Here is a 15793-nt window from a genome sequence, read left to right on the forward strand (position 1 = left end):
CTTAAATATTAAGTCAATAGTTCATATGTTCAGTGTTATTACAGATACGACTTTACTTCTGCATCTAAATTTCTTTTAGCCTTTAATATTGCTCTGCTTCAAAGATATGTGACTTCGGGGGTTGGTGGATGACAGGATAAATGCTGCAATGTTTGAAACTAAGAGCCTTTAAAATGCTCAGCTATATTCCCATTTCAGTGCATTCTCATGGGACAGTAATCTGCAGTCTGAGAGATTGCTCTGCAACATCTATCAATGTTCATGACAGCAAAAGCTAAAAAAATGGAGTTCAACAACATTTGGGGACAGCCTTCTTCTATTTACATAAACTGGACTACTGTAACTCATGTTTCTTCACATGTCCAAGGCTTCATTTTCTAAAAGCATACAAAACGCTTTCAGGCAATGGTAGCAAATACAAACACTTATCCTAAGCCTGAATAATGCATGAAACAGACACTATTGAAGGAATATGAAATATCTGATAATATTTCTGATGAATAGATGGATTTTCTTTTTGAGATGCATAAGCCAGACCTTTCCAAACTTAATTCTACATGCCGTTTGAAGTGAATGAAAATTGCTTACATGTATTAAATGTGATAATTATGGCAACATGCTCCAAACCTTTAATTTGTTTACAGACTTGTTATCCATACTCAGAAAAGCCTCAGAAATCAGACAGACAGACAGATTCCCCACTCCTGAAAGAAACATACACTGTTGGAAACTGCTGCCCAAAATTGCTCAAAAAGCCTTGGGACCATGGTACTTAACTCTCTTATTGCCAAATATCTTTTCAATTCTGAAGTAGAAAATATCTATCACAGATACTAGGGCTGGGCAGGTATTATTGCTTGGACCTTTGGTGGATAAAGCTTTTTGTGAACAAAACATTCTTTGCTATTTTTGGATATTGCCTAGATCAGTGACGGCAAAACTTTTTTTCTTCAGGTGCCAAAAGAGTGGGCACGTGCATGCGTTATCACGCATGCATGAGTGCCCACACCCATAATTCAATGCCTGGGGAAGGTGAAAACAACTTTCCTTATAACCATGGAGGCCTTCTGGAGGCCGGAAATGGCCTGCTATTCAATTTCTGGTGGGCCCAGTAGGCTCTTCTTTCGTCCTCCCCAGGCTCCAAAGGCTTCCCTGGAGATAAGGGAGGGTAAAAATGCCCTTCCCCATCCCCCCCAGAGCTCTCCAGAAACCCAAAACACCCCCTCAGAGCCTTTGTGCGAGCAAAAAATCAGCTGGCTAGCACACACATCCATGTTGGAGCTGAGCTAGGGCAAGGGCTAGCGTGCCAGCAGAAATGGCTCTGCATGCCACCTGTGGCACCCATGCCATAGGTTCGCCATCACTGGCATAGATCATTATCCAAGCCATCTCTGAAGTTTCAGTGTTCAGAGGAAGCCCAATTGTTCATCTCCATGACAAGATAACTCAAACTCGGGCCCTTAAGAGAACTTCTCTAAGGAAGGAACTTGAATAGAAAATCTTACTATCTTAGTTATATGCTACAAAAGAGAGAAGAAAGCCAACAAATGTAAGATAGCATATTTTCAAAACAGTTCACTGATTCAGTAATATTTCAAAAAAAGTAATATTTTTTAAAAAATTAAAATACTTTTATTTCATGTTAACATTTCCTAGGAGTAACAGTTCACTAATTTGAATCAATTCATTTTCAGCATTTTGTAAAAATCAAGGCTGTAATTTTTAAAAAATGGAATTAATTTTTTTTAAAAAAAAACGATAGCAGCACCCGCGGACCAGCACTGACTGAACCAGTTCTGTGATGTCATCATGACATCACCAGCAGTTGGCTACCAGTTCAGGCAAACAGGTCCAAACCAAGAGGAACCCACTTCTTAATAAATCCTAAGCCACTCACAACAGTAACAAAGAAAAACATACAAAGTACACAATATCCTATACTGCATAACATGAAGTGGCAAAGATTTAGTCTCCAAGTAGGCATCCTATAAAGTTACTGAAGGGTAATCTAGGAATAATTTTTTGTACACTCATTTCAATTCTCCTTTTAGTATTTCTCTTCTCAAAATGGAATTCATACAACACTTTCATCAACTCTGTGTTTCCAACTTTTGACAGTATCTTATGCTTGAAGAATATACATTTGTACTTTAAAAACTAATATTAAGCATGCATTCAGATTTTATAAGTGATCTAGTGCCTTGATTAAACCCATTTTTTAAAAAGTCTCAGTCTGCAAGTCCTTTATCTAATTAATTAATTCAGTTCTGAATATCTCTCAAAACTAATTCTTAAATGATTCATATGTGATTCCTTGTCCTCAACAAGCATTGAGCAAGCTTATTAGTTAGTTTAGAAGTAATTTTAATATTTTATAATTTTTCCCAATATCTTCTTTGATTTTCCATTATAAAAGATATTATGTATTTATCTTGAAATGTGTGAAGATACTAGTAAAAACTAGTACTAAAAAAAAAAAAGATTTTTCTGCAATCTCTTTTTCTTAACAGAATCAAATTATCTGTAATGATCAGCACAACAGCAATTACTTAGAAGAAATGTCTGACAAATCAGTATTATTATTCTTAACCAGAACTTCTTCAGTTATATACAAAGCATCATCAGTTGTTGACATTGGATGGCTGGGTGGCTGTGGTGCAGAAAAAATAAAAACTACTTTATTCAAACGAACAAATTTATTTGTCTCATTGTTCTGTCCAGTGTTAAGAAGAACACAATTGTTTTGAACTGGCCCTATGCAAAAGGTTGAGACATATTGGCCTTAGTAGACCCCATACCTGTGTTATTGCTTCAATGTGCAGAAAAAAGGTTGAAGTTACTTTTGGAATGTTGACAATTATTGTGACTCTGAAAAGGCCCATCAGTTATGCTTCAGTTTGTAGTGACCTAAATAATTCTAATAATAATTCAGTTCAGAAGTTCTAAATGTTTTGTGATCAGCACAGTAAAAAATAGGAATGGGAGCTTTTAAGAACATAAGAACATAAGAAGAGCCATGCTGAATCGGGACAAAGCCCATCGAGTCCAGCATTCTATGTCACACAGTGGCCCACCAATTGTATATTGGCATCTTGAGCAGAAAGAGAAGGCAAAACCCTCCCTTTCCCTTGACCCCCCAACAAATGGTACCCAAGGGAATCCTGCCTGCCTCAACCAACATAGAGGATAACCATCATTTTGGGATTTTAGAACTCAAGATTGTGTTATTCAATTCCTCTTTCTCCAAAATGATCTCAGCACTTTGTGGATATATTCTGAAGCAGCCATGACATGAAAGCTTCATAAAATGTATAATATGCTAACTATCTTATTGTACACAAAGCCTTTAGCATAATTTTGGATACAGATGTTTTACAGTGAGAGAAAATGACATTGATTTCATAGAGTGTAATTTAATTCTTAACACATTCTAGAGTTCTAAAGATGTTTCTTACTTATGGAATAAATAACATGGTGATTTATATTCAAGATCAAAACATAGCTGTGAGACATGGTCATACTATTTATATACAGTGGCTCTTGGCCGGAAGCCCTTCACAGTATTCTACTCTAGTCAAAAAATTTTAATGGTGCTTAAAATATTATGCATCAAACCAACTGCTGATGGATTTACTTTCAAAAATATTTTTATGTTAGGCTTTCATTCCCGTACTACCTGAACTGATTTTTATTGGGTTGAAGCTATAGTCTATTCTTGGCATGCTCTTTATATATGTTATGATTCTATCCTTAACATAATCAGAAAAAATGCTGAGTTCATACTGTCAGGATTTATTGGTTTTTCACATTCAGCAGCTTGTCCCTTCTTGTATCTTTCCAAGAATGTTGCCAACAGAGGAAAAGCTTCTGTGGGATCCATCTGAATATACTCCATGATCTCTAGGATCTAAACAAAGAGTCAAGGTCAATATGACTTGACAGTTCCTTTAAACATCTGCTTCCATCTGCCTTAACCCTTTGGGCCAGTGATGGGCTACCAAAATTTTTACTACCAAACTGTGGGCGTGGCTTATGCATTTTGTTTCAACATCTTTCAGTGCAAATTTAAGGGTGTACACAAGTGCACCAGAGTGCCTACCGTCCCCTGTCCTATAGTCTGTCCCATATCTCATATATCTTCTCTTCTATCCCTATACCTTTTTCTGCTATTCTCTCATAGTTATATTTTACTCCTTTATTTTCTCCTCTGTTCTCCTTTTAATACATTCTACCTGATTATATCCTCTATAACCCTCATTGTTTATTATTGTGTATTGGACCAAACAAACAAATAAAAATAAATAAATAAATTGGGTGCTCCGGGGCGGAGCTCCAAATTTTGCTACTGGTACTGCGTATCCGTAAGAGCCTATCACTGCTTTGGACCCAATCTTGTGAGTGGTCTGCTCATTCAGTGCTGGAAATAGGATTAGGGTTAAAAGAAAAATTACTTATAAAGACTAGACAATGTAAAATAAAGTTCTTGACTGAGGAACCAAGATTTGCTTACTCAATCTTTGGCTAAGCCTTTCTACTCTAGTGAAAACCAAGCAGGAAAGATTTTGATGCCTTAATGGAAGGTTTCCATTATTCCAGCAGGGAGCTGAAGATCTTCTGTACATGGGAATGCATCTCATTTGTTTGATGAGGAAGCTGCTAGGCAACGTTTGGATGTGGTAGGAAGACTGAAGAAGTGGGCAACACTGGTGTAAAGCCTTATGAAAACAGAAAAGCAAGAATAAGATCAATTCTAAGAACATGCTAAGATTTTTGAAAACTAAAATCACATTTCCAGCCCTAATTATAGTAAATACATTAAAGTGGAGTTCTTTGAAATGTATTTTCTCGTGTCTCTCACATCTGGACTGTGTTGCCTGTTCTTACATAAACCAAACACCTCAACCCCCACTTTTCACAGTTTCTTACAAAACAGCTTCAGAATCTGTCTTCAGACCTTGCTCCCCTGCAAATGAAAATACTGATTGCAGCAAGTCTATTTATCAAGTGCCTACAGTGCTTACAAATGTGTATTATGTGACATTTTCTAATGGAGAAAGGACATACTTTATGCCCATTCATGATGGGGAGAAAGTTAGCTCCTTCAACATTGATCCTTAAAGATACCCATGAACAGAGGTGGGCTACTGCCCGGACAGGGGGGGAAACGCAGTGGGGTAGCGAAAATGGAGCTCCCAATTTGCACTGAAAGATGTTGAAAGAAAATGCATAAACCACGACCACACTGTGGTAGTAAAAATTGTGGTAGCCCTTCACTGCCTGTGAAGCTGGAGAAGATGTCCTGACAAAAAAAAGATATTAAAGCAAGCACAGAAAAAAGGATTTTTTGTATAAATACTTCCTAAGTTTATAACTAGATATTAAAAATAATTTTAATAAAGTAGAAGGGCAATGAGTTCAAGGATGAAAATATTACAATGGTCAAAGAGGAGCTACAGGCATTTGTTGCCTAGTCACACAGAGCTCCCACTAAACAATACCACAAGCTTTAGAAAATTCCAGGTGCATAATATCAATAGTAATAGCACCAAGATTTATATACTGCTTCATAGTGATCTTACAGCCCTCTCTAAGCGGTTTACAGATTCAGCATATTGCCCCCAACAATCTGGATCATCATTTTAACCACCTCGGAAGGATGGAAGGCTGAGTCAACCTTGAGCCGATGAGATTTTAACTGCTGAATTGCAGTTAGCAATCAGTTGAAGTCGTCTGCAGTACTGCATCACCTCGGCTCTTAAGTAATCTAAATGAATTAGAGACCCACAATGAACAAGGTCAAAGAGACCACAACAAAAAGCAACAGGCTTGGTTGAATTCACTTCAGCTTTACTAGGAAGAGAAATCTTACTCTTTCAAATATAAGTTTGACCCAAAATATTGGCTTTCTTCCCATAGGAGTTCTTAACAGAGGATAGCCTCTGTTCACTTTCATGTATAATTATTGTTTTGCTATTAGCCTAACAAAAGTGGAAGACAGTATTGTTCATGGAGAACTCTAGAAAGTACATGGAAAAATACACTGAAATGTATTTCATATGCAAACACTGTTAAAAAATATATTTAATCAGGGCCGTTATAGAACTAAAGGGAAATTGCAAAATATAATAATTAGAAAAGTGTAGGGTACTTATATTAATGAATCTTAAAATCATTATTTTAAATACTCTCTTTGCTATAGTACAAATACATATTCTATTTTCATGTGTACCAACTGAGAGTCACAAAGATGGTGATGGGGAAAAAAGAGATGGATCTAAATCCAGCTCCCGTAGAGCTAGTTTGTTTCACCCACATCTCTCAGTTAACATTTCTCAGCTTAAGTATTTTAGATAGGATTGATTACTATGGTCTGTTTCTATAAAGCAATATCATATTTTACTTTAAGGATATTTACAGCCCTTAGGTGAAAAGTATTTGCATAGTACTTGAACTGCACTAGATGTCATTAAATATCTTGTGCCACAGCTTGTATTTTCTTATTTCGAAATGCTTCTTGTCCAGCGTTATTTGAACAGCAAATTCATTCCTTTGTTAATAGTTCATTAAAATGTCAATGAATGCAAAGACACCAAAATCTTCTATTGAAAAAATAGAATATTTAAAAATGAATTTAAAAATAATTTGCTGGTTTATTAAGTCTATAAATTAAAGATATCAGCCAGAGCACTTCATATTAATTCTGAATCAAGGATTATTCTTCAATTTTAATAATAAAAATGAATAGTACTATTTAATGCTTGAAAGGGTACCAAGCAGTGATATACATCAACTCTTTCTCAATATGACCAAAGTATAATGCAAATTCATACTTCCTTATTCAATAGGGCTATAGTAGTTATGACATTTAATATATATATTTTAATGTAAATTACTATCAATTGGTTGTGCTAATCACTTTTAGATATACAATAAATGTAGATTGAGACACGTTTATTCATGCTTTCATCTCACAAAATTATATTACATGAAACCGTCTTTGAAAGAAGAAGCAATAGTAGCTGAAAAGACAGCTGCTAATTAATGCTTGGGACAAAATATCAAGAACAAATGGTGCTAAATTTCAAAAATAATTAATAATTGTCAACTTGATGTTAGTGCTGGAATTAAGCTCAAGACACAGATGGGTACTGAATGTTATCCAAGGACCAAATCCAATTGTCTCCCCTAGCTTCTACCTAAGACTAGGAGTTGTTAGAGGGGAAAACAAGGCTTCACTTTTATAAAACACTTAAGGAAGCTCTACCTCCAGATGTCATCCATTTCTCCAGATGCTATCTATCTATTGGTTTGGCATGATTTGTTCTTAATAAAACTGTGTTGGCTTCTGATTGTTACTTTGTTTCTAAGCGGTGGCAGATTTTTTACAGCATTTTCACAGGCATTGATGTTAAACTAATTGGTGTGTAGTTACCTGGGTCTGGGGGGTTTTGCCTTTTTTGTAGATGACAAATGTTGTACATACTCTTGATCAGTTGGAGGATGATGAAGATATTGAGGACTCAGATTCAGATAGTGTTTATGAAGTAGTGGGGGGCCCGGGGTTACAGGTAGTAGAACAGGTGGGAGGCAGAATCAGACATGCGCTGGGTTAACCCTAAATTCAGAAGGATTCAGAAACGTAGAGAGCAAACGTCTGGAAGAAGATATTAAGGAGAGGAGTGGGTTAAATATTGTAGTGAGGGGGCTAGTGGAGAAGAAGGGTGGCGTTTCAACGTTGCTGAAAAGAAATATGGAGGGGGTTTTCGCCACGCTCTAGTAAGCCAATGTATTGTATTCAGTCAGTGCTGCTGTTTTTTATAGCTATGTAGTTAGGAAATAAATCTTGTCTAATTGAAGCAGGAAAAGGAATGTGAGAAATGCGGCTGGAAGAGAGATAACGGACCGATTGATGTCTGGGATGTATTGAAGTACAAGAGAGCAGAGAAATAAACGGAATTGCTTTATTCATGAAATTATGCATTTAATGAGAGTTATTTGTAATTACTAAACTTCTACCAGAAACCAGAACAACAAATAGGTACAAATAAGCAACTCGTTTCCAGTCTACAGGTAGTTCTCCTGGATTCCAGGATTTTTAGAAAATGTGGTACAGTGATTCTGAAATGACGTCTGCTAGTTCCTTTAGGACTCTGGGGTGGAGTCCATCTGGTCCTGGGGATTTGTATTCGTTAAGTTCAGAAAGGTGGTCTCTTACTGTATTTTTGCTTATGTTGAATTTTGTTTCAACTCTGTTTTTTGCAGTTGTGTTACTGATTAGTTGATCTGCAGTTTCTTTTTGTGTGAAGACTGATGCAAAGAATGTGTTAAGTAGCTCTGCTTTGTCTATGTTGGCAAGTAGCACTTATTAGTGGTCAGAGAATAATTATCAAAGACAAAGATAAAAGTTACCAACTCTCTTTATCCTCATTTCCTTGGAAATTTTCCTGTATGAAAATCTATTTTCTTTCTCATCTATTCACACACAAAAAAACCCCAGGACAAATATTTTTAAATGCTAGCAAACTATTGTAAAGGATAAAAAGTAGACAGAAACAAAATCTGAACATTTCATAGAAAACCCTTTGTAAATGATAACTACAAATCTAATAAAGACGTTACTATGGGAATTCAATTAAAGTACAATTCACTTTAAAATTCTAAGTAGGTGTATTTTTTTTTATCATATATCAGAGTTTTGCTCTATTTTTATGGACAATAAGTGATACCGTTTTTTTCATCCTGCACTATAAGTACTATGCAAATAAAATAAGAGTTAAAGCAAAATCACAACATTGCTGTCTAATTATATTAGCTCAGAGGGACTCATTGGGCTAAGTTCCATAATTACTTGAATGCTCAGTGTTTAGGAGAGGAAAGCAGAATTATTTATATATTATCTCTTTTAAAAACTGTTTTTAAAAACCCTGTATATTAAAACTGGAAAATATGACATTTTTGGCAAGATATTTGCATATTGCAATTATTGCTTGCAATAATTAAGCACAAAGGAATCTCATAAATGAAATAAAGTAACAGTCCCAAATCGGAAGCAGCTAAAACATAAAAGGAGCGTGTGTCATATCAAAACCATCTGTTTGGCAAGACAAACAGGAAACCTTAAATCAATTGGCAAAAAAAGAAAAAGAAAATACAAAGAAAAAATCCTGACAAATTGTAGAAAATAAAATATCCCACAGTCTGGAAGCTGCTATTGAAAACAGCTTCATTCACAGAGGGAGGGCCAGATCTGTATCCTTTATATCACTTTTTCCCAGATATCGATTTAGAAATTATCAACAATATCCTGACTTGAGATAACATATCTCATCGTTTATGGATTTTAAACAGAAATTATATCAACAACTAAATTGTAATTTCATTGCCTAAACAGGATATTGACCTCTTAATTTTTTTTTCTTCTGTTCAATCATGTTTGATTCTTGGAGACTCTCTAGACAAGTCCCTGAAGTTTTCTTGGCAAGGTTTTTCGGAAGAGGTTTGCCATTGCATCATGCCTAGGGCTGAGGGAAACTATTGGCCAAGGTTACCCAGTTGACTGTGTGTGTCTAAGGCAGGACTAGAAAGCACGGTCTCCCATTTTCTAGGTTGGTGCCTTAACCACTAAACCAAACTGGCTCTCAAACTCCTAATAAGCATTAGAAAAGCATTCCAAAATTTCTGAAATACAATGGAAGGTAGAGTCCACCTCATAATAACTGCTCAACAAATGGCCACATTTTCAAATCTATAACCATCAATTACTAGCATTCATTTTAGCAAAGTGATGATGACTGAATTAATTTAATGAAGTGAATATAATGAACACGTATTTAGGTCTACAAAAAATAATAGCAAATGAGAATAGCATTGGTTTAATTATTGGTTCCCCTTAGAAGCTAAAAGATATAACTGGACATTAGTGATCTCTCAAGCAGAATGTTTAATTGATATCATAGGTATCCTCAATCTCATAATCAGCCTATCTGTATGGAAAAAAGTACTTTCTCGGGCATATTTTGCAGCCCAATGAACATAGACCATAGAAAGAAAAGCAGAATATTGCCAAAGGGGGGTGGGGGTGAGAAGATAGCCAAGCATGATAAACCATCTCCATGTTGATGTGTTCTTATGACCACAATTTAAGGTACATGGGATTGTAAGCCACCTCCCAGGACAAAGCTGCAAGAGGAAAAATTACTCCAGATTGAACAGAAGGATAGTTTGAAAGCTGGAGAAAGAACCAAGGGAATTTCAAAACAGATTCTGATTGACCACCAAAATCAAGGTCAAGTCAAAGCACCTTCGTTGTCTGACTGAAAGGCCTTCCTGATATAAGACCCAGGAAGCCCTTAATTCTGACAGACACAAAAAAAGCCAGACTGAAGTTTCCTTAAATGCATATCCTTCTGGCAGAGTATTTTGGTACATCATAAAAGTTCTATGATCACAGAAGGAAAAATAAATAAGCACATAGTTCCTATTATAGTGGGTTCTAAAACCCTTTACTACCGGTTTGCATCCGGGTGGGTGGGCGGAGCCTCCCGCCGCCAGCGCTACTGGTTTTTAGAACCAGGCGGTACCAGGAGCAACCCCCTGCTGGTTCCTACTATAAAACATGGAGGGGATTTCACAATGCTACAGTTCTTTTGCTACCTTTTACACTGCATGCCTTGAATCTGTGAAGGACACAATGAAATCATAAGAACATAAGAAGAGCCATGCTGAATTGGGCCAAAGCCCATCGAGTCCAGCATTCTGTGTCACACAGTAGCTCACCAATTTTACATGGGGATCTTGAACAGAAAGAGAAGTCAAAACCCTCCCTTTCCTTTGACCCCCAAAAAATGGTACCCAAGGGAATCCCACCTGCCTCAACCAACATAGAGGTGGCACATGGACATCCATTTCAATAACCACCGATATACTTGGCATCCATGAATCTGTGTAATCCGGCCTTTAAGCTATCCAGGCTGACAGCTGTCATGACCTCTTCTGGAAGTGAATTCTATAAACCAATGACCCTCTGGGTGAAGAAATAGAATAATCAGAAGACTACTAAGGCAGAGCAAAACATAATGTCCAGTGTTGGAAAGCTCTGCCTCTCTCAGGTCATCAGCAGAATAAGAACATGCTGTTAAGGACGTAAAATAATGGATCTTGGAAAATCCAAGAATGGCTGAAAAGTAAACAATGGACTGTTCTGAAGTAACCAGTTTTGAATCCTAATATAGAGCATCTATGGAAAGAGCTAAAACTCACAATTGGAAGAAGGAACACATCAAGCCTAAGACAATTGGAACCATTTGGTCAAGAAGAGTATGACAAAGAGTTGAAGCTGCAAAAAGTGTTTTATTGTAATGTATTATGAAATATTAGGTTAGGGGGTGCCATAATCATTTTCATGGCATTTTTATTTTTTATTATTATTTACAAGAATACTGTATGTTAAATCATACATCCCCTATTCTTTGGATTACAGAGTTAAAAATATTAGATATCATATACTTGTATCACTTTCAATATATTTCACAACAAACTGAGATTCCTTGGCGGGGGGAGGATGAGAGGATTGATACCTTTGGTCAGATTTGTACTCACAAGACAAGAAAGTCATTTTAGCTACCTAGCTAAAAGAAGTAGGCTCATATACTGGACAGCAGTGATACAGAAAGATGCATCGCAATGGAAAAGGCATCATTTCATACCATGCTGCAAAAAAACAATGGTAAACTATTCCTGTATTTTATCAAAAAAACCAAACAAACCACAAGGACATGAATTATAGAATGATTAATGAAATAATACTAGATGAAGGGCATTCAACATGCTACTAAGGAAGAACTAATCATCTTTCAAAGTACTAATGTGTTTATATCATGGCTAAATTAAGGCCTTTAGGATGTCTAATTGTTGATGTTGCCATGAAGGAAAAGAAAATCTGAAACTAAATGTGGAGTGAATATGGGAAAAGCTCAAACTGTGAAAGATGATCAACTCTACGCCAACACACTATCAGTGTGAAATTGTACAGTATCTTACTGCTTGCTATTCAACATATGAAAAATAAAGAAATAATGGTATTGTTTTCATAGGAAGGATATAACAAGGACAATATTTGGGAACAAATATTATCAATTAGAATTTGTGGACAACACTTGAATATGATTATTCAAGTTCACGCAGCAAGCATTGATGCAGAAAAAGAGGAGGCTGGTGAATTTTACTGTCAGATTCAATCTGAAATTAATAGAACATCCAAGAAGATGTGCTGCTTATGGCTGGAGACTAGAATACCAAAGTTATGATGGTGGAAAATGTAGTTGGATTCCACAGCCTAGAAATTCAAAATGAAGCAAGAAAATGACTTCTGCCCATTCAATTATTTCCTCATCACTAATGCAATCTTCCAGCATCCAAGCTGATACCTACAGTATATACCAGTGATAGTGAACCTTTTTTTCCTTGGGTGCCGAAAAAGCATGCACGAGTGCCCACACCCATAACTCCATGTCTGGGAAGGGCGAAAACAGCTTCCCCCATCCCTCGGAGGCCCTCTGGAGGCCAGAAACGGCCTGTTTCCCATCTTCTGGCAGGCCCAGTAGGCTTGTGTTTCGCCAGGCTCCAAAGGCTTCCCTGGAGCTGGAGGAGGGTAAAAATGCCCTCCCCAATCCCCCCTGGAGGCTCTCTGGAAGCCAAAAGTGCCCTCCCAGAGCCTCTGTGCAAGCCAAAAATCAGCTGGCCGGCACACACTTTCACATTGGAGCTGAGCTAGGGCAACGGCTTGCGTGCCAGCAGATATGGCTCCGTGTGCCACCTGTGGCACCCGTGCTATAGGTTCACCATCACTGGTACATACATTGCATCGGTATGCAATACCTTTAATTTCACATGCTAGCAAAATACAGTAATAATGTTTAATGCTCAGTGATGCTAGATAATTTGAAAAAGTCACAAAATATCAGAAAGAAGTCAATATGGGCTTTATCAGCTGGCTGGTGTTATGCCGACCTTAGCTCATGTGCCTTGATATGGATCTGTGTGGCATGTGTGTCATAGGCTCGCCATTCCTGCCATAATATACAGAATAGAATAGAATTCTTTATTGGTTAAATATGATTGGACACACAAGGAATCTGTCTGGGTGCACATGCTCTTAGTGTACATAAAAGAAAGGACACATTCGTCAAGGATGCATAAGGTACAACACTTAATGATAGTCATAGGTACAAATAAGCAATCAAATCACATTAGGAAACAGCAATATAAATTGTAAGGATAAAGTAACAGTCATGCAGTCATAAGTGGGAGAAGTTGGGTGATAGGAACAATGAGAAAATTAATAGTGCAGACTTTGTAAACAGTTTGACAGTGTTGAGGGAATCATTTGTTTATCAGAGTGATGGCATTTGTGTCTAGTTGTTCTGGTGTGCAGTATATGTTTATATTTTTATATCTATACTTACAAAGGCCAAGCTGCCTAGAGAAGACTCTACTAGTGGGGAAAATGTAAGAGTAAAAGAGGATAATCATCACCAAGATGGATGGACTTGATTACATCAGCGTGCACAGTTGTGCCTCACTATTCATCGTTAATTGGTTCCAGGAGACACAATGAATACTAAAAACAATGAATACCAAAGAAATTTTTCCAATAAGGAATAATGTAGTGAGTCACAAGAAAGACGACAATGGCAAGTTATAATTTGTGCATCAAGTACCAAACAAATGATGAGTACCAGGACAAATGCATTGACTATCAAATTCAATGAGTTTTAAAGCAACTGAATACCAAGGCACCACTGTACGATATACGGTATATGATTAAGAACCAAAAATATAACTCTTATAGGATTCCAACATAGAACATGATAAGCTGTGTTGAGAAGGGGGAAGAGTGATACACTTTGAAGTAGAAAATCTATTGCACTTCTGTTGAGATATCGCTGGTGGCTGGCCCATGTTGTCTATGCTATGTAATAATACAAGAACTTGAGGAGTCCTATGGGCCATTCTTTGAGTGGCAAATTATATTTATCAAGCAGCACACTCAGTAGAACGAGAATATAAACAGTAGAGTGAGAGTAGAAACAGATGAAAATTGATGAAGGTAATTAAATACTTATGCTCCCTTTGTTATTTCTCTGCTTAATTTCTCTTTCTCTAACCTAAGCAAGCAGCTTTCCTAGCATGGGAAGCTTAAATAGAATGCATTCCTAGTTGCCCAATGAAGACATGGGTGCATTATTGCTTCTCTTAATGATAAGGAAATGTTAATAATCTGTGGATATCTTTAATTCGTTTGTGTTGAAACCAAGCAATGTTCAAAAAACGGTAACTACCTGAACCAATAAACCCATGCTGAAACCCATTCTGTTAATGGTGAGCCCACTGGGGCAAAACTTCTACACTGAGTTAGGATTAGCCACTTAATAAATATATAGCAATCAGTTCTATACACAAAGACATACACTCACCTAATGTCCAGTAAGTTACTGCTTCCAGGTGTGAAAGGCTACTGTAAATAGCATGCATATACATAAAATGAATCATCAATTCTGCCAACCACCACCAAATCAAAATACGAATGGCTCCCCAGATGAAAATAGATAGATTGGACTTCCAATTGCAGAATTGTTGTTTGTTCATCTGCATTAAAAAAAATTAAACATTAATACTGTATAAAATTGGATTTAAATTGACTATTGTGTCAAGCAATAGTTTTCTTTCCTTTTTAATTCCATTTGGAATCTTTATTTAGTCTTTGTGTTTCAAACATGTATATTGTGCTTTCTGAAACATCTTGATTTTTGTAATCTGAAGAACATAGGCCTTTAATAGTAATATGGGAGATAATAAGGAAATTTGTAAAAATGATAAAAACATATCAAAAACACTATTCTGGGGAAAATTAGTTTTCAGATGAAGGGACAGTTTAATACAGGGGTCTCCAGCCCTGGCAACTTTAAGACTTGTGGATTGCAACTCCCAGAATTCCTTAGCCAGGAAATGAGCCAGGCTGAGGAACTCTGAGAGTTGAAGTCCAGAAGTCTTAAAGTTGCCATGGTTGGGGACCCCTGGTTTAATAGACAAATTTGTGCATAAGGAATATGTCCTTGCAGCAACTATGATTTTATCAGAACATCCCCATAGCAATTGCTGAATCTCAAGATACAAATGTTTCTTCTAACATATGTATTTATAATACATCTCAGGTTGCTTCCTGCCCTCCTGTTATCTATATAAAACAATCATTGTTCTCTGTAGATAACAGAAAAGCAGGAAGTAACCTGAGATGTATTACAAATACTGTACATAGGCATGCATCACTTTCTTCTCCTTTCGGAAATGTATACTATCCACACATCTATTTGCCTGCAGGGGTCTGTCTCCCACTTTTCTTTCTTTCATTCATTCATTCATTCATTCATTCATTCATTCATTCATTCATTCATTCATTCATTCATTCATTCATTGGATTTGTATGCCGCCCCTCTCCGTAGACTCGGGGCAGCTAACAACAGTAATAAAAAACATCATATAAATCCAATACTAAAACAACTAAAAACCCTTATTGTAAAAACCAAACATCCCTACAAACAAACATAACATGCATAAATTGTAAAGGCCTAGGGGGAAAGAATATCTCAGTTCCCCCATGCCTGACGGCAGAGGTGGATTTTAAGGAGCTTACAAAAGGCAAGGAGGGTAGGGGCAATTCTAATCTACGGGGGGAGTTGGTTCCAGAGGGCCGGGACCGCCACAGAGAAGGCTTTTCCCCTGGGCCCTGCAAAAC

General features: G+C 36.9%; 1 protein-coding gene across 6 annotated transcripts in view; it reads right to left on the minus strand.

The window, feature by feature from the left end:
- HHAT (hedgehog acyltransferase) overlaps window positions 1-15793 on the minus strand; it is a 190568-nt gene that overhangs the window by 110291 nt on the left and 64484 nt on the right. For all 6 annotated transcript variants that reach the window (XM_070741265.1, XM_070741247.1, XM_070741276.1 and 3 more), the window contains exon 7: window positions 14475-14646. In XM_070741265.1, the coding sequence (XP_070597366.1) occupies window positions 14475-14646 (172 nt within the window). The remainder of the gene's footprint in view (window positions 1-14474; window positions 14647-15793) is intronic.

This window comes from Erythrolamprus reginae, chromosome 1 (genome assembly GCF_031021105.1).
Source record: "Erythrolamprus reginae isolate rEryReg1 chromosome 1, rEryReg1.hap1, whole genome shotgun sequence".
Classification (NCBI taxonomy): domain Eukaryota; kingdom Metazoa; phylum Chordata; class Lepidosauria; order Squamata; family Dipsadidae; genus Erythrolamprus; species Erythrolamprus reginae.